The sequence below is a fragment of the Taudactylus pleione genome, unplaced genomic scaffold, assembly GCF_031769625.1.
Source record: "Taudactylus pleione unplaced genomic scaffold, aTauple2 ptg000604l, whole genome shotgun sequence".
Classification (NCBI taxonomy): Eukaryota; Metazoa; Chordata; class Amphibia; order Anura; family Myobatrachidae; genus Taudactylus; species Taudactylus pleione.
In genome coordinates this window covers 696,546-723,713 of record NW_028285006.1, presented here as the reverse complement: position 1 = coordinate 723,713, position 27,168 = coordinate 696,546, and the positions used below count along the sequence as shown (strand labels likewise).

Here is a 27,168-nt window from a genome sequence, read left to right as displayed (position 1 = left end):
CTGTCTTTGACGGCGTGGCTCTTGAATCCTCCATCTTAAGAGCCAAGGGTTTTATCAGTTCTAGAATTCAGATGATGCTTAGGGGGTGGAAACCTTCCTCTGCTCGCATTTATTATAGAGTTTGGCACTCGTCTTTTCAGTGGTGTAAACATAGAAAATATGATCCTGAAGTTTTTAGGGTCTCTCGAGTGCTTGCTTTTTTTCAGGCTGGGTTAGACCGGGGTCTCTGCCTGGCCACCCTGAGGGTTTAGGCATCTGTACTCTGTTTGGTTTCAGCGAAGGATCGCCGCACTGCCTGATGTTAGGAAATTTTTTCAGGGTGTTCTGAGGGTTCAGCCTCCCTTTGTCCGTCCCTCCGGTAGCTCCTTGGGATTTGTCTTTGCTTCTCAAGGCTCTACAGGCTCCCCCATTCGAACCCCTGAAATCAGTAGACTTTAAGTGGTTGACAGCAGCAGTTTTTCTTTTTGCTATCTCCTCTGCCCGTAGGGTCTCTGATTTGCCAGCCCTTTCTTGTCGCTCTCCCTTTTTGATTTTTCATCAGGATAGAGCTGTTCTTCGTACCAGGGCAGGTTACCTTCCTAAGGTTGTATTCCGTTTTCGTATAAATGAAGAAATTGTGATTCCAGTCTTCAGGCCTCTCTATAGGTGAGGCTTCTCTGTATGTGGTGGGCACCCTACGTATTTACGTGGATAGCACCAACTCCATAGGAAATCAGATTCTCTTTTTGTGTTGTATGGCTGTCATAAGTGAGGCTGGCCAGCTAACAATCAGACTCTGGCTAGGTGACTCCGTATGGCAATTTCTCAAGTTTACACACAAGCTGATCTCTCTGTTCCAAACATAGTGACGGCACATTCTACTCGGTCCTTGGGTCCATTTGTGGGCGTTTCGTTGTGGTGCCTCTGTTGAACAATTGTGCAAGGCAGCCACCTAGTCTTCCGTCCACACTTTTGTCAAATTTTACGCATTTGATACATTTGTCTCTTAGGATGCTTCCTTTGGGCGTTGGATTTTCCTTTCTACTAAACAGGAGCGTCCCCACCCTTAAGGGAACTGCTTTGGGACATCCCCAAGGTAATTTCTGTGGACCCTATAGACCCCGAAGAAGAAAATAAGAGATATGGTATAGCATACCTTTTTGTTAACTCTTTTTCTTCGAGATCCATAGGGTCCACAGGACACCCACCCTAATACACCTGGTGTAATTGGGTAATCCTTTTCTTTTGTATTTTTTTGATTCCCTCTTCTTAGAGTGTTTCTGAGGTACAATTGTCCTTTCCTTCTCATCTTTTCCTTCTCGTGCCTTGGGTTTGGTAACAAACTAATTGCCTGTAGCCAGGGGCGGGGTATATATGGAGGAGGACCCAGTGCACCCTGGGATCTAAAGCTTGTAACTGTTTGGTGCCTGGATCACTCCAACCGCATACCCAAAGGTAATGCCTGTGGACCTTATGGACCTCGAAGAAAAAGCGTTAATAAAGGTATGTTATACCATAACTCTTATTTTCTCTCTCAGTATGGATAAGCCAGACAAGGGTTCCAAAAACAGGGATTAGTCACCTTTTTTACTTGTCAATGTTTTCTCAAATTTTATACAACAGATATGGATCCAGGGTTGTTCTGTGCTGGTTGTTCACAGGGGGATCCATAACGGAGTTTCAACTGAACAGCTGGTGATGCCTGATTGGGCCAAGTCTATTGTTGAGGTCATAGGTGAATTACGTCACACTCAGGCAAATTATAGGATACCCTGTGCTCAAGCTTCTACTTTGTCTGATCCTTCGGTAGAGCCCAGATGGGCCCAGGATATGGGACGATGTCTCGCTCAGATGGCAACGTCCCTAGATAAAATGGTAACATCAGCAGGGGCCACAGCTGCTAAGAGACGTTCAGGCCATTCCTCAGTGAGTTTTTCTGGAGAAGAGTCTTCAGCTACCTCTTCTTCCCAGGAAGAAGGGGAATTGGATTATAACTGAGAAGACACCTCAAACTAGAAGGTTGACTCTCATTCTGATGCAGGAGTTTCTAAGTTGATAGATGGGTTAGAGAGACTATGCATCTATAGGAAACGGCTATTCCAGTAACTAGTTCAGTTTCTTTAAACGTAAGAAACATGTATCTGTTTTCCCAGAATATTCACATTTTGAGGAAATATTAAAAGAAGCCTGGTTAAAACCTGATTCCAAATTTCATATTCCGAAAAAAATTTGTTTCTTTATTCTTCTTTGGAAGAGGATACCAAGCTTTAGGAAATTCCACCCGTTGTGGATGCTCCTATTGCTAAGTTGGTCAGGAATACTGTTATTCCCACAACACAGTCTGTACCTCCTAAAGATCCTATGGATAGGAAGAATGAGACTGTACTTAAATCTTTATTCACTTTGTCAGGAGCCTCGCTGTGCCCAATTATGGCCAATGCTTACTTAAATTTCAGGAAACTTGGATTTAATCCAATACAGATTTTTGGGTAAGTCAAATAGTAACCAGGGGTTACATCTTATATTTGGAGGGTCTTGTTCCAAAAAGATTCTTTTCCACTTCTCTCCCTGTAGATGGTTGCAGAAAGGAGGCTCTCATACAGGCAATTTCTGCGCTTTCCGATTCCGAAGTAATTATTCCGGTTCCGGTACTACAGCAAGGCCTGGAGTTCTACTTCAGTCTTTTCTTTGTAGACAAACGAGATGGGTCGTTTCGTCCCATTCTCATCCTCTGGGTTAAATGCTTTTTATAATTTGGAAAAATTCAAGATGGAGTCGATAAGGTCAGTCATTTGTTCCATGGAAGAAGAGGAATTTCTGGCCTCCATAGATATCAAAGATGCCTACCTCCATATTCCTATATGGAGGGGTCATCAACATCTTCTGCTATTTGCAGTGGGGCAATCCACTGCATCCTCAATAGCCCTATTGCAACAACATCTTCAGATTTCCTTAGACATGCACCAGAGATTCGGCTGGATCATCACTTTTCTCAAATCAAATTCAATTCTATCTCAGAGGATGGTATTTTTTGGTCTACTCTTTGACATCCAGTGACACAGAGTGTTTCTTCTACAGGCAAAGGTTCAGGATCTGCAATCCAAGATACAGGGCTCGACAAAACCGGGGGGCCAGGTTGCCATGGCGACCAGATTTGCAGCAACCCCCTGCCGCCGCTAGTGTAGTGCAGACCGCGAGCGCGGTCCACACTACAGAGTAACAAACACACAGTTGCCAGCGGAAGCTGTGTGTTTGTTATAACAGCCGATGAGAGTCAGACAGACTCTCATTGGCTGCTGCGTCGTCCACGGAGGGAGCCGGCTGGAACTCACTCATGAGCTCCGCCTTCCGGCTTCCCCCACAGCGGGTGATGGGAGAGACGTCATTATGTCTCTCCCATAGTGCAGATCGGGCCGGGAGGAGCAGACAGTGGTGGTCATCGGCAGTAGCTGGGATGTTTTTGTGTGCAAGGGGCATTGCCGCTACTGGGCACACTGTATGGGGCGACTGCTACTGGGACACTGTACAGGGTGGGGCCGCAACTAGGGGCAGTGCATAGTGGGGACTACTACTGGGTTCACTGCATAGTGGGGACTACTACTGGGGGCACTGTGTAGGGGGGACTACAACTGGAAGGACAACTACTGGGGGCAAAGCATAGGGGGGACCACTTCTGGGGGCACTGATTAAAGGGCCACTACATAGAGGGACCACTACTGAGGGGCACTGCCTAGGGGGGAGTGGCCGCTACTGGGGCAACTGCATAGGGGGGGGTGGCCGCTACTGGGGGCACTGCACAGGGGGGTGGCCGCTACTGGGGGCACTGCATAGGGGGGGTGCTACTAGGGGCAATGCTTAGTTTTTGCTACTAGGGGCAATGCATAGTGGGGACTACTACTGTGGACACTGCATAAGGGGACTACTGGGGGCTCTGTATAGGGGGGATTACTACTGGGGGCTATGTATAGGGGGACTACTAGGGGCAATTCATAGGGGGGTCCACTTCTGGGGGCACTACTGGAGGCACTGTATATGGGGCACTACTGGGGGCACTGCATAGGGGTGCCCAAAGCATATTCTTGCATCTGGGGCCCACCACTCTCTAGTACGGCCACTGCTGGCGGTGGCATTGCTTGCCCGGGTTTTTTGGCTGTGGAGGGGTGGTCTTTCTGGGGGTTGCTTGTCTGGAGAGTGGGCTTAGCTGCTCAGTAATGTGGCTGTGGGAGGGTGGTTTACCTGGGGTACCCCGTTAGTGGTGTGGCCATGGAGGTTGGTTGCCCGGGGTGTAGGTGCTCAGTAATGTTGTGTCGGGGAAAGGGAGAGGAGGGGGGGGGTCTGGCTTCTACACTTTCATCCTGGCTCCTAGATTTTAGAAACATTTGTCAAGCCCTGCCAAACTAAGGATCACTTTAGTGATGTCTCATATCTCAGTTCTCAGGACTATGCACCTGCTGGGAAAAATGGTGGCTTAATTCGAAACCGTTATTTTTGCAAGATTTCATGCTCGTCCACTGCAAAACTAATTGCTTCATCGATGGGGGAAGCCAGACCCTCGATTACACAGGCCAATGTTCAGATTATCTCTGCAGTCCCGACAGTTGCTTTGGTGGTGGCTACAGGATGGCAATCTGAACGGGTTGCCAATTGTCAGTAATAAATTGGACCATTGTCACAACAGATGCCAGCCTAACTTGCTGGGGGATGTGGTTCTAGACAGGCACCAACAGGGTCTTTGTTCTGTCCAGGAAGCCTCTCTTTCCATCAATATACTGGAATCAAGGGCAATTCGATATGCATTGGTTCAGGCTTAATTCTATCTAACTAAGGAGCCTACCAGTGTGAATCCAATCAGACAATGCCACGGCAGTTGCTTACATTAACAAGCAGGGTGGCACATGCTACACGCAGCTGTCAAGCAATGAGGGAGGTTTCTCACATCCTTCATTGGGCAGAAAATTGGGTGCCAGCTATTTTGGCAATTTACATTCCTGGGGTGGACTACTGGGAGGTGGACTTCTTAAGTCGCCACGGTGTGCATCCAGGGGAATGGAAATTACACCTGGAGGTGTTTGCGGAAATAGTTGCCAGATGGGGATCTCTAGACATAGATCTAATGGATTCTCATCTCGACAAGAAACTTCCAAGATACGGATCTCTGTCCCGGGATCCTATGGCATCTCTACCATGCACCAGATGCCATGACGTATCCCAGGTAGAACACCCAAGGTTCTATCTTTCCCCCTCTGGTAATGTTTCCAAAGGTACTTCAGTGGATTCGACCAGTGGCATGGCCAGTCATTCTGGTGGCTCCAGACTGGCCACGCCGTCATTGGTACGCGGACCATGTTGCCAGACGTTCCGTATCGTCTGCCCCTGCGTCCAGATCTGTTAATTAAGGGTCCATGCCGTCACCCCGATTTGCCTCACTTGGCTTTGATGGCATGGTTCTTGAATGCCATATCTTGAGGGCCAAAGGGTTTTTTCGGAATCTGTGGTGAAAACCATGATACAGGCTCGCAAACCAGTTACCTCCCAGATTTATCATCGGATATGGAAGATATATATTTCTTGGTTTGAACAACACATGTTCAATCCTGAAAGGTTTCCGAGTATCTTGTCTCTTGTCTTTTCTTCAAGAAGGGTTGGTTAAGAGTCTTAGATTGTCCTCTCTTAAGGGTCAAATTTTGGCCCCGTTGATCCTGTTTCAGAGAAAATTGGCCTACATTCCTGAAGTTCAGACCTTCTTGCAGGGGGTTCTTCGTATACAGCCTTCTTATGTCCCGCCGGTTCCTTCTTGGTTTAGTTTTGGAGGCACTTCAAAAGGCACAGTTTGAGCCTTTGGAATCTGTATAATTGCGATAACTCACTTTGAAAGCTGTTTTCCTTTTGGCCATTGCCTCGGCCAGAAGACTGTCTGAGTTAGCGGCTCTTTCTTATATCTCTGCTTCTCATTTTTCAAGTGGATAGGGTAGTGTGACACACTAGACCTTCCTTTCTTCCGAAGGTGCTATCAGCTTTCCACATTACCCAGGTTATTGTCCAGCTATTCGCCAGGACTCAGTGACTAGTGAAGCTCCTTTCTTAGCACTGTTGGATGTAGTACGTGCGTTACACATTTACTTGGACTGTACTGCATCTTTGCAGGCGTACAGATTCCCTGTTGGTGTTGAATGATTCACCAAAAAGAGGCTGGCCAGCCTCAAAAAGGATCCATCACTAGATGGGTCACTTCTGCTATTCGGCAGGCATGTTTGTCCTCAAATGTGATGGTTCCGGCCTCAATTCAAGCCCACTCGACTCGTGCTGTCAGGGCTTCTTGGGCTGTACGGCATGGTGCCTCGGTTGAGCAGCTTAGAGCGGTCGCTACCGATGCTCCCCCCCCCCCCCCTTAATTGGCTTGCTTTGCTATATCCCAGAAGCAATGGTATCCCCCAAATAGATGGAAAAGTAAATTCTATTTCTACTCCTTGTAAAATCTCTTCCTTGGAGTTCATCTGGGGAATGCCAGGATCCCTGCCTTGTTTAGCTTCATGCTAGACACCTGTTGGTTTCTCAGTTCTTCTGTGGGTTTTTCTCCGGCTTTGTTAAACATCGACTGAACTTATCGTGGAAGGGGAGGGGTTATATAGGGGGCAGGAGCCAGTTTCCAGTAGTTATACCCCTTTTACACCAACCAAATAACCCGGTTATTGCCGGGTCGGGCCTCTGTGTGAATGGATCAAAAAAAAATAACCCGGGATGATTTACTTGGTAATCTTACTTTGGTTGAGAGCAGGGTTGAAAACTGGTTGGTCCCGGGTCATGCGTTGGTGTAAACGGGAGATAGCCGGATTATTTGACCCGGCTAGCTCCGAAAGACGCTGATTTAAGCTTCTGGGGCACTGGCAGATGATGTCATTTGTCAGCGCCCTGCAGAAAGAGATAGCACATGAAACCATCGCTAGCCTGCCTAACCTCCTGCACCACAGCAGCCTGACTAGCAGCCACAAAGGGGTGTTAGTGTCCCACTCCTCACCTCACTATGCATAACTCAAAAGTAATGGCGTCCCGCAGATGGACTCCAAGGAAGAGATTTTACGGTGAGTACAAATTTTAATTTTGTTTTGCTTTTCTCTTAACTCTGAATAAGTCCCTATCCTGGCAGAAAATGCATGACAAACTAACAAAGTGACCAATCAGCCAAAAATCCCTTTAGAGTTTATCCATCAGACATTCTCTCTCTGGGGCTCTTCCTTATTTCAGGAAGCCGTGGCAGGTGTGCAGAACTCTGCTCAGTGGTTTAAATCAACATCGGAGTTTGCGTTTGGTGGCTCTTTATGCAAGGTCTCATCCAATGTCTTTTTTTCTTTTTTTTTTATTAAGATCAGTTATGTGAAATACCGTATTTTTTTCCCAACATTGTATTTAGCCCTCCCTCTCCAGGGTTTTTGGCTAGCATGCCGTTTCCACAATGCCATATTTGGTTGTAGTGATAACCATAATAAAGAATTGCTACAGTTGACTTTATAAATTTAAGGGGGTATTCAATTAGACCAGATAATTCTTTGGGCAACTAAAATGGGATTTTAACAATTGAATTGCCTTCGGGCAATTCAATTTAGATCCCGTTTTATTTGCCCAAAAAATCATCTGTTTTCGGTGAATGCACACAGGATCCATGATAAGTTCATGGAATAAAGACAGCGGATAATGCTGAAATCTGAATGTCTGCCCAAGCTAATATCTGAACAGATTCACTCATCGCCAGGAACCTCTTGTCCCTCCGTGACTAATTATGCTACTTGCTGAAATGTATGCTACTTGCTGTAGCGCTGTCTGACTGAATCCTTAGAGGCCTTCCCTAAATAAGAGATTGTGCTTTCTTCAATGTTTTTAGAACTGCTCTTCTAGCACATTGATTGAAAACCCTAATTTCCTACTTAAAGCATCTGGTATTACCAGATGGTCTCCCATCCAAGTATTAACCAGTCCAACACTGCATAGCTACCAAGATGAGCTAAATTGGGCATGTACAGTGTGATGAGGCTATAGATCTTCTGGACTAGTAGAGTCCCTGAAAATAATAGTTCATATTACCAGGCTGCCATCCTTGAAGACTGGCCTCGCTGTGATAACTCGCCTGTCCTTCTAACCCACCATCTTAGAGACTGCCTTGTTTCTAGTGGAAGGATGATGCATTGCACAGATAGCTTATTGTTGACAGCAACCAAGCTTTAGAACATTTAAGGGGACATCCTGGAATGCAGTCTTGCATACTGGACTGCTTCGAATGGGAACACAACTAGATTTTGATCCTATCTATTGTCAAGATAGCTGGGTATTAAACCCACAACTTAAAAATCGAATATGCTGACTGAGAATCATCTTGGTCTATTGCCAAATGATAACTAAGCCATGGAACTGTTGAATGTCCACTGCCCTTAGCAGATCAGCCTAAGACAGGAGTGGTGAACCTTTTTTCTGTTGAGGGCCATTTTGATATATATAACATAATTTTCGGGCATGGTGCAGGCCACGCACCCTCCGTGTGACATCACACAGGGGTGGGGCCGCAATCGCCGGTGATTACAGCAATGCCTGGAGCATCCTGAGGATGCTCTGGGGTGCTGTAAGGGCAGCGGTATGACTGTGTGAAGTGTCTTAAGGACGCTCCAGGCGGCACTGCTGCATAGATTCTGGCTGCAGGGTGCCATTCTAGGACACCCCTTTTTTAGCCAGATGAGGCTAGCAGAAAAAAGCTCAGAGGGCCAGCCCAAATGATTCCGCGGGCCTTATACGGCCCCCAGGCCTGAGGGTCCCCATCTCTGGCCTAAGAGCATCCAAAGCACAAACCTCTAAATAGGGAATAATCCCTATAACCATCTAGATTCTGCATATGTTTACTTGCAGTCTTGTGTTTAGATCCTTTACATTTAAAGGGGTTTGTGACTTATTTCTGGTCTTTTTATTAACCAATTGGATTAAAATCCTATGTCTGTTAGACTTTCTGCTCCTGGGACAGGATTTCCGAACACCACCTTGATGGTTTAGGTCATGAACTTAACCCACTGAGCCAACTGATGCCTCCAATATCTAAAGCCAGACATTTCTGCATGACTTTATGTAACTGAATTGCAAATACTGGCCTGCCGGCCTTTGCACATCCAAGCATCGGTCACAGATAATTTGATGATGGCAGTACTGAGTAATTCTATGGTCGCAAAGAATTAGCGCAGGAGCTGAGACACCGGAGCTATGTTTACTGCGTATGGGCTCGCAGATGCAGGATGTGACACGCCCCCGAAACGTTTGCGACACACATGCAGTTGTAGCCAACATTTTTTGACTGTCAATCACACTGCAAATAAATAGTTGTTGCAAGTGACTACAGTAATGTACATATGTTCATTGCGACTCAGGCGCTTGCACAGACGACCGATAATCGCTCAACTGCAAAATCTTTGAAAAAGCGTGCAACTCTGAATCAGGACCTTAATGCAGATTTCTAATTGAATAGCAAAATGTTTTCAACCCATTTTTAGCAAACTTGTGGCTAATTGAATCTCAACCCCCTATATTGAATATATAGATGTATGCTGCTGGGAGAACACTCAGCGCTGCCCCCCTCCATGCTGCTGGGAGAACACTCAGCGCTGCCCCCCTCCATGCTGCTGGGAGAACACTCAGCGCTGCCCCCCTCCATGCTGCTGGGAGAACACGCAGCGCTGCCCCCCTCCATGCTGCTGGGAGAACACGCAGCGCTGCCCCCCTCCATGCTGCTGGGAGAACACGCAGCGCTGACCCCCTCCATGCTGCTGGGAGAACACGCAGCGCTGACCCCTCCATGCTGCTGGGGAGAACACGCAGCGCTGCCCCCCTCCATGCTGCTGGGAGAACACGCAGCGCTGCCCCCCTCCATGCTGCTGGGAGAACACGCAGCGCTGCCCCCCTCCATGCTGCTGGGAGAACACGCAGCGCTGCCCCCCTCCATGCTGCTGGGAGAACACGCAGCGCTGCCCCCCTCCATGCTGCTGGGAGAACACGCAGCGCTGACCCCTCCATGCTGCTGGGGAGAACACGCAGCGCTGCCCCCCTCCATGCTGCTGGGGAGAACACGCAGCGCTGCCCCCCTCCATGCTGCTGGGGAGAACACGCAGCGCTGACCCCTCCATGCTGCTGGGAGAACACGCAGCGCTGCCCCCCTCCATGCTGCTGGGAGAACACGCAGCGCTGCCCCCCTCCATGCTGCTGGGAGAACACGCAGCGCTGCCCCCCTCCATGCTGCTGGGAGAACACGCAGCGCTGCCCCCCTCCATGCTGCTGGGAGAACACGCAGCGCTGCCCCCCTCCATGCTGCTGGGAGAACACGCAGCGCTGCCCCCCTCCATGCTGCTGGGAGAACACGCAGCGCTGACCCCTCCATGCTGCTGGGGAGAACACGCAGCGCTGACCCCTCCATGCTGCTGGGGAGAACACGCCGCGCTGACCCCTCCATGCTGCTGGGGAGAACACGCCGCGCTGACCCCTCCATGCTGCTGGGGAGAACACGCCGCGCTGACCCCTCCATGCTGCTGGGGAGAACACGCCGCGCTGACCCCTCCATGCTGCTGGGGAGAACACGCAGCGCTGACCCCTCCATGCTGCTGGGGAGAACACGCAGCGCTGACCCCTCCATGCTGCTGGGGAGAACACGCAGCGCTGACCCCTCCATGCTGCTGGGGAGAACACGCAGCGCTGACCCCTCCATGCTGCTGGGGAGAACACGCCGCGCTGACCCCTCCATGCTGCTGGGGAGAACACGCCGCGCTGACCCCTCCATGCTGCTGGGGAGAACACGCCGCGCTGACCCCTCCATGCTGCTGGGGAGAACACGCCGCGCTGACCCCTCCATGCTGCTGGGGAGAACACGCAGCGCTGCCCCCCTCCATGCTGCTGGGGAGAACACGCAGCGCTGCCCCCCTCCATGCTGCTGGGGAGAACACGCAGCGCTGCCCCCCTCCATGCTGCTGGGGAGAACACGCAGCGCTGCCCCCCTCCATGCTGCTGGGGAGAACACGCAGCGCTGCCCCCCTCCATGCTGCTGGGGAGAACACGCAGCGCTGCCCCCCTCCATGCTGCTGGGGAGAACACGCAGCGCTGCCCCCTCCATGCTGCTGGGGAGAACACGCAGCGCTGCCCCCTCCATGCTGCTGGGGAGAACACGCAGCGCTGACCCCTCCATGCTGCTGGGGAGAACACGCAGCGCTGACCCCTCCATGCTGCTGGGGAGAACACGCAGCGCTGACCCCTCCATGCTGCTGGGGAGAACACGCCGCGCTGACCCCTCCATGCTGCTGGGGAGAACACGCCGCGCTGACCCCAGTCCATGCTGCTAGGGAGAACACGCAGCGCTGACCCCTCCATGCTGCTGGGGAGAACACGCTGCGGTGACTCATGAGAGAAACTCCAGATGATGATGAGTCACTGTACAAGTCAAAAGAATCTCTGTGTCAGCTATTTTTAAAGGTCCCAGGTAGTCCATAGTGTGTCCATGGTGCTTAAGTTGTAAAGCAGACGCCTATTTTTAAAGTGAACTAGTCCCCTTTGTGTATCTTTGTCTTAGGTGAATATAGTGATCCTATAAGGTGCTGCAAGATAACCATTGCAATTGTTAAAGTTCTGACTGATGGAGCTAATGGCACATGTAGTTCAGCAGCAGATGAAGTGCTAAATATTTTCTTTCTCGCTACACAAGTATCCTGTTATTTGTAGTCATCAATCATGCACAAACATCTGGCACAGAGACATTTTTTCCTGTAATATCAGAATGTCTCTATCCTGAGACATGAAAATGATAACTTTTGTGCTTGTCGATATACTGCGAAAAAAAGTAATTTCAGCTGATAGAATCAGACTATTTGTGCATTACTTTCTCTTTTTGCTGGCTTTGCCTTTTATTTAAATAGTCAGAGTAGTTTTATTTGTATTGCCCTTGGATGCAGCATAGAGCTGCTCTCTGGGTAATTCTGTAACCTTTGTAATTGGCACTGTAAAGCAGTGTCATGTCCAAGGGTAATGGAAGTCAACAACTCTGTCTGGATAAAAGAAGCACAGCAGTAAGTAAGATAATTTGGAAAACAAATGAATTGTCTAGTTCAAGTTTATTTGCTTGCTCTACAGTTCATTGGCAGACAATATAATATTTTATGTCCACCTACTGTCTTTTTGAAGAAGCATCAAATTTATATATATTTTTTTCAATTCTTTATTTGTAAAAGGATACAGATAAAAACAGCAGGAATAAATGACCTCAAATAAACAATCACAATCATTTCCTCTACATTTTATGATTGTATAAACAAGGAGAGGAAGGAATGAGGGGAAGGAGGGACAGGTACACCTCACACCAAGTTTAGTAGCATCAAATCATATTTTGAAATTAGAATGAGTGTGTCCATAGAACACACAGTTTATTAGCTTGTGGCAAACTGGAGATCAGACCCCCAATTTGCAAAAAGAATAAGCGAACCTATGACATATTGCTGTAGTAAATCACTGTGGAAATCACCTAAAATGTTGTTTCTGGTTTCATACACCCACAGTGAGTTTGAAACCACTAAGATGAGTGAGATAAAAGTAAAATTTTTTTAAAAGCATTAAAATTAATGGATCCATTTGTTTCAATGGAATTTACACAGATGTGCAAATAAGCCCACTGAAATTAATTTGTGCATTGAAATGAAGAGAAAAACCTACACCGGTTTTCATTACTTACCTTAAATGTGCTAGTTAAGAAATATTGTGGCATTTTATCACCCTGGTGGAATGTATGATGCATTCCAAATATTATGGCACCTTTTATTTAGTGTGTGTGTGTTCAGTATCTCTTTTTAGATTTTTGGGTAAACAGAAAAGCAGGTACATGGAACCACTGATAAAATGTAGGATCACTTAGAATACACCGCACTACCCCAGCAGTGTATTGACATGTCAGATTATTCTATTACTAGCATATCTGGATAGTGGGTCTAATTCAGACCCGTTCACTAGGCTGCGTTCGAACGCAACCTGTCGATGGTTGAAAACTGCGCATGCGTACAAGACGCAGTGTGCGTGTGCGAACTAGTCCATGGGATCGGGAAGCGTTCGCACCCTGTATACAGACTCCCTGCTAGAATGAGTGACAGGTCGTGCCGTGTGTGGGCGGTGACGGGGTGGTCGATTGGAATGGGGGTGTGGTGGTGCGAACGCAGGTGTGTCTGTTCATCTGAGCACCGTTTCAGGGGCGTACATAATTAATACGCAGTGTCCTCATACACGTCACATGGCTGAATTGCACATTACAGCACTTGCAGTGCTTGCGGTAGAGTATGATCAGCCACAAGTGCTGCGTACGGGTCTGATGTAACCGATTGTTTAATACACTTCCTCGATATGATGTATGTTACTAAGAGAAAGTGGGCGTCTTGTGACAGGCTGGTGGGTGTCTAAATACATACCGCGATCACACGGCAAGACATAGTGGGCGTGCTAGTGTCTTGCTAGCAATTGCGGGATTTGCATTCTTTGGCTGCTGACGGCAGCGTGCGAACGGGTCTGAATCAGGCCAAGTAATGGAAGACTCTACAGACTGAGCTTTACACTTTCATTCACTGCGGTTCCACAGGTACTCTACCCCACCATCCTTCGATATTGCAGGTAGAAGTACTTTATTTTCTTATCAGATATTTGTTTAGAAAGATGGAGCGGAGAGGTCCTTTTCTGTGTGTAATCAAGAGTAATTTTGAGGTTACTGTCCCTTTAAATAGTTTTAATGGGTTGACAATGCTACAACCACTGCAGATATGTATATTTCTGAAAAATAAAAAAAAAACCAATAGAAAAAATATTTTTCAAACTTCTTTCTGGATAACAAAAATATGGACTGTCGCAGAATTATGACATGTTTGGGTAGGAGCCTATGGTGAGGGTATATTTTATAAGGGTTCCGGACTGTAGATGGATACCAGATCTTAGACATTCAAAAGTTAGATTGGGACAAAAGTTAGACACACTAAAGTTCGACATGTAAGAAGGTCGTCGGGGTCAAAAGTTCGACACAATTTTTTCTTTGTTTGATGGGGTTAGACACTTACGCCCATGGTTAGGGTTAGGCACCAGGATGGAGGGTTAGGGTGAAGATTAGGGCTAAAAAAAATAAAAATGTGTCGAACATTTTCATGTCGAACTTTTGACCCTGTCGACCTTTTGTACCTGTTGACCTTCTTACATGTCGAAACTTTAGTGTGTCTAACTTTTGTCCCTGTCGACCTTTTTGTCCTTGTCTAACTATTCACTATCTAACATCTACCTAGACATTGTCTATCTAATTACTTTCTATCTGTTCTACCACACCCATTTTAACATACAGTATGTGCATGAGTTAAAAAAGTGCATGTTGTCTCATTGCAGTTTCTGTGTCTTCAGGAGAAAATGTTTGATTGAGGTAGTAAAGGTGACACATAATTATAAAACTTGAAGAGCCTTTAGAACAGGGCTGGACAGATGGCTCCTGAATTATAAATAATTCTGTACACCTGTACTAGAATATTTTCAGTCTTGTAACCTTCATGAGCAACATACAGAAATTCCTACCATGATACCCCCAATGTTTTCTGCTTTCATGAAGTAGAGCTAAGATAGATTTGTCACGTGTGACATCAGTGCATTTTAAGGTGTGATCACATGGTTTTACTGAGCTGCATTCACTATGCTGCTAGACATTAGGTCACACTGCTTGTTAATAGAACTATACAAACTCCTTTGTTTTCTCTTTCATCCACTAGGGGACACTGGAGGTGCTTACGTGGGGTATAGAGGCGTGGATAACTGGAGCTGGCACTTTAAATAATTTAGATGTGTGAAGCTCCTCCCCCTCTATGCCCCATCAGCCCTCAGTTTAGAAAATGTGCCTAGGAGCTGGTCACTATATGCTGTGATCCAGCGATACAATTGATTTTATTTTAATACTTTATTATTTTATGAACATCTTTTACATTCCAACTTAGGCTCCCTTCACCACCTATCTATAAGGTGGGGTCCGGGTACCTGGCGCCCTGGTGTTTTAGAAAACATCAGGAAGGAGTGCACAGGGCTTATTGAGAAAGCACTTGACAGCTCCTTACCGCCACAGCAAGTCTTCACACAGAAGAAGAGAAGACTGTGCTGCACTGTCGAGAGAGACTTCAGGGGGCACGCAGTGAGTATCAAGCTGCACATCCCCGGGCTCCTGCCCCGGTGTCCGGCGCTAACACAGCATGTCTGCGCTGTGGTAGTATGTGCATAGCGCAGTTTAATAGCGCTACACGTGGCTCCCGTCCCGCTGTCGGCGCTACACTGCGCTGTTAGGTAAGCGCCGTGTACACGCGGCTCCCTGCTTCTCCCCTCTGATACACGCAGTGTAGCGCGGAGGGGGAGGTAATGGCCACATAGCACCCATAATTGGATCCCTTAGGGCAGGGGTTTTCAAACTTGGCCCTCCAGCTGCTGTGGAACTACACATCCCAGCATGCACTGCCACCTTTTTGATATAACAGCATGCTAAAACTATGTGCAGTGCATGCTGGGATGTGTAGTTCCACAGCATCTGGAGGGCCAAGTTTGAAGACCCCTGCCTTAGGGCATGAAGAAGGGGGCGGAGCCTAATCAGTGCGGGCGCTCTCGTCTATACGCAGCAAGCGGCTGTAGAAAACAGTGTGGCTGCCTTTTTTTAACTATTGAATGCCTGCATATCTCCCTTATACAGGAAGTGTGCAGCATACCTACAGAAGGCTGCAGAGTGCAGCTACAAGTTAACAAAGCACAGAAGGCTCTGGTACAGAGGCTGTGCATAATACACTGGGATGTAAGTGCAGGGAATCTGATCTGTGGGAAGGGAGTGGGGTGTATCTCCTCCTCTGTGTCCCAAACCAGCCTTCTGTTTCATTACGTCTGTTTATACTCTGTCCCTCTGTGTACCCATGTCAAACAAACAGAACAAAAGCAGATCAAAAGATGTTTGTCTGTTCTAAGTGTAACAACATACTAAACAAGCCGTATGCCGATGGGTCCACGTTATGTGATTCTTGTATAGCAATAGATCCACCTATGGCTATTACTGCCTCACCTGCGCCTACATGGGCCGCTGACATGGTAGGAGTAATGACTGATTTAACGTCAGAGTTAGCTGAAGCACGTAAGTCTCAGCCTCCCTGGATGGCTGGTTTAACTGAGTCTCTAGACACCCTGGTACAGGTTATGGGTACAGTGGCATCTGCACCCTCCACGACCTAGCAAAGACCGACACAAAAGCGTACTCTGGCGACTGTTCTCCAGTCAGAGGAGTCGGACAAGAAATCCTCGCTACGGAGAATACCGAAGAAGGGTAATTGGAGGAAGCGTTACAGGACAGTTCCCCTCAGGAGTTAGAGTCCACCTCTCCTGTGGTGGAATCTCTAATTTTGGCGGTCAGAAAAACCCTGTATTTACCCGAGGATATAATTCCTGCATCCCTGGAGTGTGAACTATTTCATGAACATCCAAAGAGCTCAGCTGTTTTTCCGTTCTCACAGCAACTTCAACAGCAGCTCTCAGTGGCCTGGAAACAACCGGATAAATGGTTCCAGATTCCACGCCGGTTTTCGTCTAGCTATCCTTTTCCATCATCCATGATGGAAAAGTGGGAAACACCCCCTCCAGTAGATGCGTCCGTCTCCCATCTCCCTAAGAACACAGCACTCACAGTACCGGGTGCTACAGTACTAAAAGATCCTTCGGATCGTAAGTTGGACACAACGCTAAGATCTATTTATACCGCAGCGGGTGCTCAACTTAGACCCACCCTTGTTACCGCTTTGGTTAACAAGGCTGTGGTTTGCTCGGCTGACCAGTTGATTACCGGTTTGGACTCTGGTACCTCCAGAGCAGAGTTACATCTACTAGCAGAACACATCCGTGAGTCTGCAGTTTACCTGGGAGAAGCTTCAAAAGATATTATCGTTTATAGATTAGTGCTCGCATATCTGCTTCTGCTATTTCGGGCCGCAAAGCCCTCTTCTGGTTGCGCGCTTGGCAAGCGGACGCAGAATCCAAGCGTGGGGTGGAGGTTATACCATTCCCTGGCAATATGCTGTTTGGCCCAGAATTAGACAAATGGACATCCAAGGCCACAGGGGGTAAGTCTTCCTTCTTTCCATTGACTGCTCCGGCTCCCAGAAGATCTTACAATGGACATTCGTTTCATTCCTTTCGTGCGCCACATTTCTTTCGTGGTAGAGCCAGAGGTGCTCCCACGCAACCTAGAGGCGGCAGAGGTAGAGGTCATCCACACACTGTTGCACGTAGACCAGAGCCTAAACCAGCAGAAAAACAGGTGGCATGACGGTCTTCCGTCCCACTTGGGACCTTCTCTAGTGGGATCCCGTCTGCAAAACTTTAAACAAGTTTGGAACCAGACCTCTACAGAACCGTCAGGCCCATCTTAAACCTCAAGTCCTTGAACCTATATCTGAAGATATATAGTTTCAAAATGGAGTTTCTGCAGTCAGTCATAGCGAGCTTGGAACCAGGGGAGTTCCTATTATCCTTGGATATCAAGGATGCCTATCTCCATGTTCCCATTTGGGACCACACCAGGCCTTTCTGCATTTCGCCATATTGAAAGATCATTATCTGTTTCGGGCATTGCCGTTCGTGTTATCCCCGGCTCCCCACATCTTCACCAAACTCATGTCAGTCCTGATCGCCCTCCTTAGGTCATCGAGAGTGAACATTGGGCCTGATTCAGAGCCGCTCGTAAGCCGCCGCTCATTCGCTCCGAGCGATGTTTGCCCAACTGCGCATGCGTACGGATCGTTATACGCATGCGCGAACCAGTCAGTGCGGTCGAAATTCATGTGCTTGCAAAATAGCGAATGCCTGATAATTTGAGTGACAGAAAGAGGCGTATGTGGGTGGTAACAGGGGAAGGTGCTTGAAAACGGGGAATGGAGATCCGATCGCAGGCGTGCTTAAAGGTCAAAACGGGCGTTTTATGGGTGTGCATAATTAAAACAGCAGCGTCATTGACCACGTCACTGGGTTATTTTATAGCCAGAATTGCTCGCATAATTGTGGTAGCAAAAACCAACCACAAGAATAGCGAGCAGCTCATACCCTGGTCGATGTACTCAATTAATCTAATAAATAGCGGACATGACGTAGGATGAAAGCGGCCAGGGGGCGTAGTTTCCCAAAAAACGACCGCAAGTTTTGTTCGCTTGTTCAAACCTAGAGGCGTGAACAGACCGCAAACATCGAACGGTTCATTTGAATAGTCACCCCTATTTTCAGGACGAGCGAGCGCTAATTGCGTCTGGCTCTGAATCAGGCCCATAATCCCTTATTTGGATGACCTGTTACTCAAGGCTCCATCGGTATCTTTTCTCTCAAATCATGCCTTACTGACATATCACACTCTAATCCAACACGGTTGGATAATCAACTTCAAGAAATCAAATCTCAATCCGTCCCAGAAACTTCTGTTTCTGGGCGTGATCTTGGATACGGCATCACAGAGGATTTTTCTTCCAATAGACAAAGCCCGGGATATCCCATTGTTAATTCAGCTGGTCCTCAGACCAAAGAAGGTGCCCCTGCTTCTTTGTCTGCGTCTCTTGGGGAAGATGGTAGCTGCCTTCGAGGCACTACAGTTCGGCCGGTTCCACACAAGGGTGTTTCAGCTGGACCTGCTAGCAGAGGGGTCAGGGTCTCATCTGCTTCTACATCGACAGATCCGTCTGAGCCCGGTTACAGAGTGTCCCTTCTCTGGTGGACACAATCCAACAATCTTTTAACGGGCAGAAGATTCGGAGTGTTGGACTGGATCATCGTAACAACGGATGCCAGCCTTCGAGGATGGGGAGCAGTAGTCCTCGATTATCACTTTCAGGGTCGATGGTCCCCTCCAGAACAGAAGTGGCCCATAAATGTGTTAGAACTCAGAGGGATTTACAATGCTCTGATAGAAGCAACAGAGTTTCTAAAGGCTCGTCCGGTAAGCGTTCAGTCCGACAACGCGTCGCTTACATCAACCGCCAAGGAGGGACTCTGAGTCGCATGGCCATGCGAGAAGTAACTCAGATCCTCCGGTGGGCCGAGAACCAGTCGGTAATCCTGTCGGCGGTATTCATTTCGGGTGTGGATAACTGGGAAGCAGATTATCTAAATCGACAGGATATTCATCCTGGGGAATGGAAGCTTCATCCAGACGTGTTCAACATGCTGATATGTTAGTGGGGATGTCCTCAGGCGGACCTCATGGCGTCACGATTGAATCATCAGCTCCCAGTATACGTGTTAAGAACTCGAGATCTGCAGGCAGAAGCAGTAGACGCTCTGACAAGTCCGTGGATCTAAGACTTCGTTTACCTTTTTCCTCCGATTCTGCTTCTCCCTCGTCTTCTAAAAAGGATAAAACACGAGTCAGCCTCTGTAATTCTTGTGGCTCCGAACTGGCCTGGAGAAGTTGGTTCTCGGACCTTTGGTCCCTATTGCCAGATGATCTGTGACCACTTCCTCTGCACCCGGATCTTCTACAGCAGGGTCCTTTCGTGCACCCCAACTTAGCGCAACTGCTTTTAACGGGGTGACTCTTGAAACCGATATCCTAAAATGCAGAGGCATCAGTCGTGGTTATTCCAACTATGCTACGCGCCAGGAAGCCGGTTTCGGCTGCGCATTATCATTGCATCTGGCGTTCTTATATCTCATGGTGTTCCAGTCCGGGTCTTCCGTCTAGCACTTTTCGGTTGTCCCGGTTTCTGCTTTTCCTACAGACTGGTCTGGATTCTGGCCTTCGTCTTGGAACTTTAAAGGTGCAGGTTTCTGCACCTTTTCTTTCAACGGAAATTGGCCCTCGTTCCTGAGGTGCAGACATTTCTTCAGGGGCTCTTGCGCGTGCAGCCTCCTTTTGTACCTCCGATAGCTCCCTGGGACTTAAACTTTGTGCTTCTGTTTCTTCAGTCGCCCATGTTTGAACCTTTTGGAGGAGGTTGATCTTAAGTACCTGTCTTGGAAGACAGTCCTCCTCCTGGCTCTCGCTTTGGCTCATAGAGTTTCGGAATTGGGTGCTCTGTCCTATAAGCCACCTCACCTTGCGTTTCATACTGATAGGGCGGAACTCCGGACGGTAGCCGCCTTCCTTCCCAAGGTTGTGTCGGCTTTCCATATCAATCAGCCTATTGTGGTACCGTCGTTGGTGGAGGACTCTGGTGGTGGTTCTACCTTGGATGTGGTTAGGGCTCTTCGCATCTATGTTGCCAGGACAGCGTCCCTCCGTAAGTCTGAGTCGCTTTTTGTCCTCTATGATACTATTCAGAGGGGTTGGCCAGCGTCTAAGCAGACTTTGGCACGATGGATCCGGCTGACTATTCATCTGGCTTATGCTAGTGCCGACCGTCGGCCTCCTTCTTCCATTTCGGCTCATTTCACACGTTCTGTGGGTGTGTCATGGGCGGCCGGTAGAGGAGCCTCCACGTCACAATTGTGCCGTGCGGCCACTTGGTCTTCAGTTCACACGTTTGTCAGGTTTTATAAATTAGATACGTTTGCTACTTCGGCATCCCGTTTTGGCCGCCTTGATCTGCAGGTACCGCAGAGCGCTCCCGCCTGTGGGGAAAACTTTTGGACGACCCCAGCATAAGCACCTCCAGTGTGCCCTATTGGATGAAAGAGAAAATGGGATTTTGGTGCCTACCGGTAAATCCTTCTCTGATTCCACAGGGGACACTGGACTCCCACCTCCGCACTCTTAGCCTGCCTGTTAGGCTTGTTCCGTAATTGTATGATTCAGTTATTGCATGTTCTTCTCTCCTTTTTACTCTGCATGTTCTCCATCTCCTCTCGGTCTTCATTTTCTAAACTGAGGGCTGATGGGGCATAGAGGGGGAGGAGCTTCACACTTTTAAATTATTTAAAGTGCCAGCTCCAGTTATCCACGCCTCTATACCCCAGCGTAAGCACCTCCAGTGTCCCCTGTGGAATCAGAGAAAAGGATTTACCGGTAGGTACCAAAATCCTATTATTAGTAAAGGTGATCACTGGCACCAAGGGTGAGTGGTGAAGTTTCCCTCAATACAGTAAACTTCAGATTGAACAAGTTATTTGTTTGTATGGCGTTCCATTTATTTAATTATTTAAATTTACATTTTCTAATAATGAATTAATTAAACTTCACCTTACCATCTCATGGTATAAGACATTTGTACAGGGTGAATGATTTCTGCAGGTCATCCTCACAGTACTTGTTTCCTTAATAATCAGGGAAGTGTTGACCTCAGAAATCACGGTTTACATATTATTTGTACAGATAACAGCAGTATTTCATGAAGTCATTCATTTAATGGTAACTTTAGGAAAGGCGTAAAACATTTGTTCTTTATGATCTATGCTCCATGAGGTAAAATTAAAAATGTCACCCTCTGAGGTCAGACTACATCCAAATGACATGTTGTTTTCTTTTTCTAGCTGGCTTACGTCTGTCCAGATGGGTTTACATGAACGGAGCTCCACGTTTGTGACCTCACACACAAGGTAAGGTTTTTTTACCCCATGTTTTCCAATGTATATTTTTTGTCTGTGCTTAACCCTTTGCCGCAGAGGCTTTTCTCACCCCTGTACTTAGCCTTTTTTGGCTGGTGAAACAGCAATATCTGTACATTTCTTTGTATAATATACTGTACCTGCACGAGTCATACTTTTTTCCAGCTGACTTTTTGAAAAATACAGTTCGTTTCTGTCTTTACATGGCAAAGAAATTCTACGGAAAATGGCCAAAAATTTGTTTTATTGAAATTGCAAGAAAGTAAACTAAAAGCAAACACGTGTATTTCTCTTTTCCTCTTCTGCCTATTACACTTTACCATGAAGTTGCGTGTGGTTCTTGCTTTGATCTTAATCCACCTTCCTAAAACCACAAATAGCAGGATTCCTGACAGAGGTTTTCATAATATAATATACACTTTCAAAGTTAATGCATTTTTTTTTTTTTGCCATTTTTAATTAAACACCTAGCGGCCATTCCATTGAGCCATGAGTTTGCTGAAAATGTGCTTAAAAACCTGCGACTACACCTTTTGCTATCCAATTAGAAATTTGCAATAAGTTAACACTGGTCTCCATGGGAGTTAATTGCAAATTTTAGTTTGCAAATTAAGCGAAAAAAAATCCTTACTTTAAGTAAAAACTGTTGGGACCCACTGCAGTACCCCAGGTACACCCCTCCCAATGAATAATAATTACCTTTTACACTGTCCTGTTATATTATTTGCCACTTTTTGGGGGGTTCAGAATGATTTCTCCCATAGGACCCAGAAATAACGTGCAACATCCATGACTTGCCGTCTCTAATTAAATTCCAAGGGAATAGGGATTATGCTTCATGAAAAAAATACAGCAACATGTGTGTAATGCTAACTCACTTACTGTGTTGTGTTGGTTGAAATGTGTAGGAATAATACGGTTACCAAACAAAGCTTGCTATTTTGAAAATGAAATAAATGAACTGCTACACCTAGTAATCGGATAATCTGACTGTGTAGTGGTGCAAGTCACTTATTTACATTTTTTAAATAGAATGGGCAGTGTAGAATAGAACAGTTTAATGTACAGGCATGTTTGGCGGCTTGTCCCTTGATGCGGAGTCCTATTCTGAGGGGTTGCCAACTTAAAGGATGGATTGATGGGGGCTGTTGTAGCGTAGTCCCCACTATAAGTGGCCATAAAATGCCTACAGTTTGAGTTAAATCTCACCACTCCCAGAAGTGAAGTGCCCTGCATAGAGTGTTGTCCTTTCAGCTATGTGTCCCTTCCTGGTATGTCTTAAGGCACACAGAGTAGCTTGTGGTGTTCCTCTGTGAAATGCACAGCTCTGTTCCTGGTCTGTGCTGAGAATGGAGTACTGTTAGCTTACACTATGCACGTAGTTGCTAGTGAGGAGTAATTTGATTAGAATTATAAATTGGGTGAAGTACCCTTTCGAATAGTGTGTTCCAAAGCATTGCAACTTAATGGCTTTCCTCAGGGATAAATGTGGGGAATGTACCGCCCACATTTAAGCTGCTTCCATAGGAATACAGTCAACATACCAACGGACAGGAAGCCGTCCGTCGGCATCCCACTGTCTAAAACCCAACCCATTCCACACTCTTAGTTTGTTTTCCTGAGAGGTAGCCTAAGCTCAGACATATCCCCCATTCTTCTCTTCAGAGATCAGCATACAATGAAGGGTGCCCCTGAGTTTATTGAAGCCAGAATGGAGAAGATCTAAGCATCAGTAATCCTGACTATTTAGTATAGGGTGTTATTGTGACCACTAAGTGGACACATCATTCAAAACAGGGGGCTCCCCTCTCTCTCAAATGAGGGTGCCTCTGAGTTTATTGAAGTTTGGATGGGGATGATACTTCAGGACATGAAAATGTAGGGTTTACGCCGGTCTGGTGATCACCAAACACTAACGTGTGTCACTACTTTTTGTGGTGTGGGCAGTGGCAAACCAGGTAGAGCCCATCGTAAGAGGAATGCAAAGTCTGTGCAGAATCACCACCTACCGTACTTTGCATGGCTTTCATCTGTCCTAGTGGCTCCACAACTCACTGCTGTGTCAGTCTGCTGGGGATGTTAATATCCTATGTCTCAGTAACTCTAATAACAATATTTAGTGAGCAAGATCTTTCATTGCAATTTCACTTAACAAAGTGCATTTTTAATGAGGAATTTATGTTAATATTTCAATGTACCTGTGGCCACATTCAGTAGCTTATCTCTTGCCTGGCCCTGTGTTCCCAGAGGATAGGTTTAGAATCATCCCTTTTTTTTTACAGCTTAATTACCATGACCTAATAAATATAATTTTGCTTCTCCTTTGGAATTGTGTCCTCTTCAAATCCCCACTAAACTATGAATTGGCTCAAAAACATGACTAGAGAAGATTATTGGAATTAACAAATAATCTAAATATAGATGCGGCACGGAAAACTTTTGTTTTTATTTCTCCAAAATAGGCAAGGGAATATTTTTTTTTTTAGTTTTATTTTTGTACACTTGAATATCTATCTATGCTTTTGGCTGTGGCTTACATATTTGGAACAAAGCCAGTTCATAAGAGAGAAAGATATAAACTCTCTCTAATGTACATCTTTGTACACTGCTTCACTAAGAGGCATAGACATGAAAGGGAATGGCTACTGACTGGTTTCTAGCTTTGTCCTGTACAAGCGGTTTGTAACTGGTGAGATGGAGAGAAGTACAAAAATGTAAAAATGTAACCTGCAAACTGGAGGCACAGCTGTTTTTGCAGATTGATTCAATTATACAAAATAGGAAATACAATCAAATGCTACATGCTTAAGACACATTGAATAGATGGGCAGAAGGAATAATCACATCCTATGAATTAATTAGCAGCTACAGGTAGTGATACCACTGAGGCACCATTGGTTTTGAGTGAAAGCTTCATTTAAATAATTTTAGACAGGGTGATATGTATAAGTGATTTTGTGATCAAATCTTTTTCTGTGGTTTTTCACATCACTTTTGGATCCCAGTATGTGTCTCAGTACAGCATTCTCCATAGTTGAGCTCTGGCTGAATGTATCAAGCGTTGTTTTCTGGAGCTGGGACCTGATAAATAATGCCATCCTTTGATGGTATTATCCATTGTAGTCTAATGGCTACTATATAGCAGAGAGGCCAGGAGAGTATGCGCGTTACAGCAGCTGGGTCCAAAACCTGTAAGTGAAACCCATTGCAAGAAAGCTGGATTTCGGGTAGCTGTCCCAGCAAAACTTACTTGATGCACTGTGGCATACACAAATAGATTGACATTGATGATCAGTGAAACTGATTGCAATGAAATTGTGATTATCGATCTATCTCACCAATAGTGTGAACTTTGTGTTTTTAGGTCCAGTAGTATATTTTGATTGTTGTCAACATTTCTGGACTTTCTCTTCTTCTTTTAGATTACACATTGGTCACCTCTTCGTTTGGAAATCCTAAGTTACGTTACCTGGACGTCTCTACGTTTGTTTTTTCCACCTGGAAACACCGTATAAATATATAGAGATCTATAAACTGAAACCTAAAAAATGACTTCAGAACTGGAGAGCAGCCTCACCTCAATGGACTGGCTTCCCCAGCTCACAGTGAGAGCTGCCATTCAAAATACTGACTCTGCCCAGAATATCCATGGATCTGGGATCTCCAAGAAGAGTGCCCTCATTGACCCCAACACCACACTTGACCAGGAAGAAGTACAACAGCACAAAGACGGGAAGCCTCCATACAGTTACGCCAGCCTCATTACATTTGCAATCAATAGCTCGCCAAAAAAGAAAATGACTCTTAGTGAGATTTACCAGTGGATCTGTGATAATTTCCCCTATTATAAGGAGGCCGGAAGCGGCTGGAAGGTAAGGACTAAAACTAAACCACAGATCTCTTGTGTCTGAAGTTCAGTAGTAATGCAGTTCTTAAGAAAAAAATAAAATAAAAAATAAGGCATCTGTGAGCTTCCTAACAGAATTCTGTGTGATCTGGCGTAAAACAAGCGCTGAATAACTGTTCCCGTAGCACTGTATTGTATATTATTTACACATTTAACACCTCTGAATACTGCTGGCAATGTCAAATTGATGCAAATAGAACAGTTGTCTTAAATTTTATATGCACAGGTCCATTCAGCTTGCTTCAGCTCTTTAATTCTCTGCAACAGTGTGCTGTGTTTAATAGTTGGATATGTTTCGGGATGCACAGCTGCGCTGCACTAACATAAGGAGAGCAGCCTATGAGGACGTTCTAGGTCTACCCCAGACCTTAGTGGTAAAGCATATGAATTGTGGTGTGAATGTAGTCACTAGGCGCTACCTTTGAAACTGATGGACAAGTCTTGAAAATAAATCACTTAAAATTACATACATACCACTCCTATGTGGTTATAATTAGCATGTCAATGAACCGACCAGTGTCATATATTTCAAAACCTGCACATTTTATTATAATAAAGACAATGGTAAAATAAATGAATAAAACTTTGCCAGGGTGGCTGCTTTACCAGATAATCGGTTTAAAAGGGCATTGGTGTTAGTATTTTGAAGACAGGTTGTCCGGATTATCTTAGTCCTCTCTGCCACTGCTTTTGCCGTCCTGGTCCACAGTCCCCTTTTTCCTCCTGGTTGCCAACGCGTTTCGGGACTCCCTTGTCCCTTTTTCAAGGCAAGATGTGTGCTGTATTTGTTGAATGACCATGACTAAATGCACATGTGGCTGGTTTATCAGGCCAGGATACAATTATATATTTCCAGCTTGTGTTTGCAGGGGTTAATATAGTTTTAAACCTAACCATAGGTTTTAGGTTTTTTTTAGCTTTTGTTTTGTACTGGAGAGTAAAATGGAAATACTGCCCTCTGTGCTCGCCCGCCCTCTCCTCCTTCCTTACCCTACCTCCTTATCTGCCCTCTCCTTCCTCAGTGCACCCGCCCTCTCCTCCTTCCTTTCCCTACCTCCTTATCTGCCCTCTCCTTCCTCAGTGCGCCCGCCCTCTCCTCCTTCCTTTCCCCCCCTCTTTGCCCTCCTTCCTCAGTGCGCCCCCACCCTCTCCTCCTTCCTTTCCCTCACTCTTTGCCCTCCTTCATCAGTGCTCCCGCCCTCTCCTCCTTCATTTCCCTCCCTCTTTGCCCTCCTTCCTCAGTGCGCCCACCCTCACCTCCTTCCTTACCCTCCCTCTTTGCCCTCCTTCCTCAGTGCGCCCACCCTCTCCTCCTTCCTTTCCCTCCCTCTTTGCCCTCCTTCCTCAGTGCGCCCACCCTCTCCTCCTTCCTTTCCCTCCCTCTTTGCCCTCCTTCCTCAGTGCGCCCACCCTCTCCTCCTTCCTTTCCCTCCCTCTTTGCCCTCCATCAGCGCGCCCATACTCTCCTCCTTCCTTACCCTCCCTCTTTGCCCTCCTTCCTCAGTGCGCCCACCATCTCCTGCTTCCTTACCCTCCCTCTTTGCCCTCCTTCATCAGTGCGCCCACCCTCTCCTCCTTCCTTTCGCCCCCTCCTTGCCGTCCTTCCTCAGTGCGCCCATCCTCTACGCCTTCCATTCCCTCCCTCTTTGCCCTCCTTCCTCAGTGCGCCCACCCTCTCCTCCTTCCTTTCCCCCCCTCTTTGCCCTCCTTCCTCAGTGCGCCCACCC

At 46.7% G+C, this 27,168-nt stretch overlaps 1 protein-coding gene across 1 annotated transcript in view; it reads left to right on the top strand.

The window, feature by feature from the left end:
• Positions 1-27,168, top strand: part of FOXJ3 (forkhead box J3) — a 170,170-nt gene that overhangs the window by 44,315 nt on the left and 98,687 nt on the right. The window contains exons 2-3 of the mRNA XM_088453966.1: positions 21,460-21,525; positions 24,957-25,406. Coding sequence (XP_088310092.1) covers positions 25,083-25,406 — 324 coding nt within the window. The 5' untranslated portion in view covers positions 21,460-21,525; positions 24,957-25,082. The remainder of the gene's footprint in view (positions 1-21,459; positions 21,526-24,956; positions 25,407-27,168) is intronic.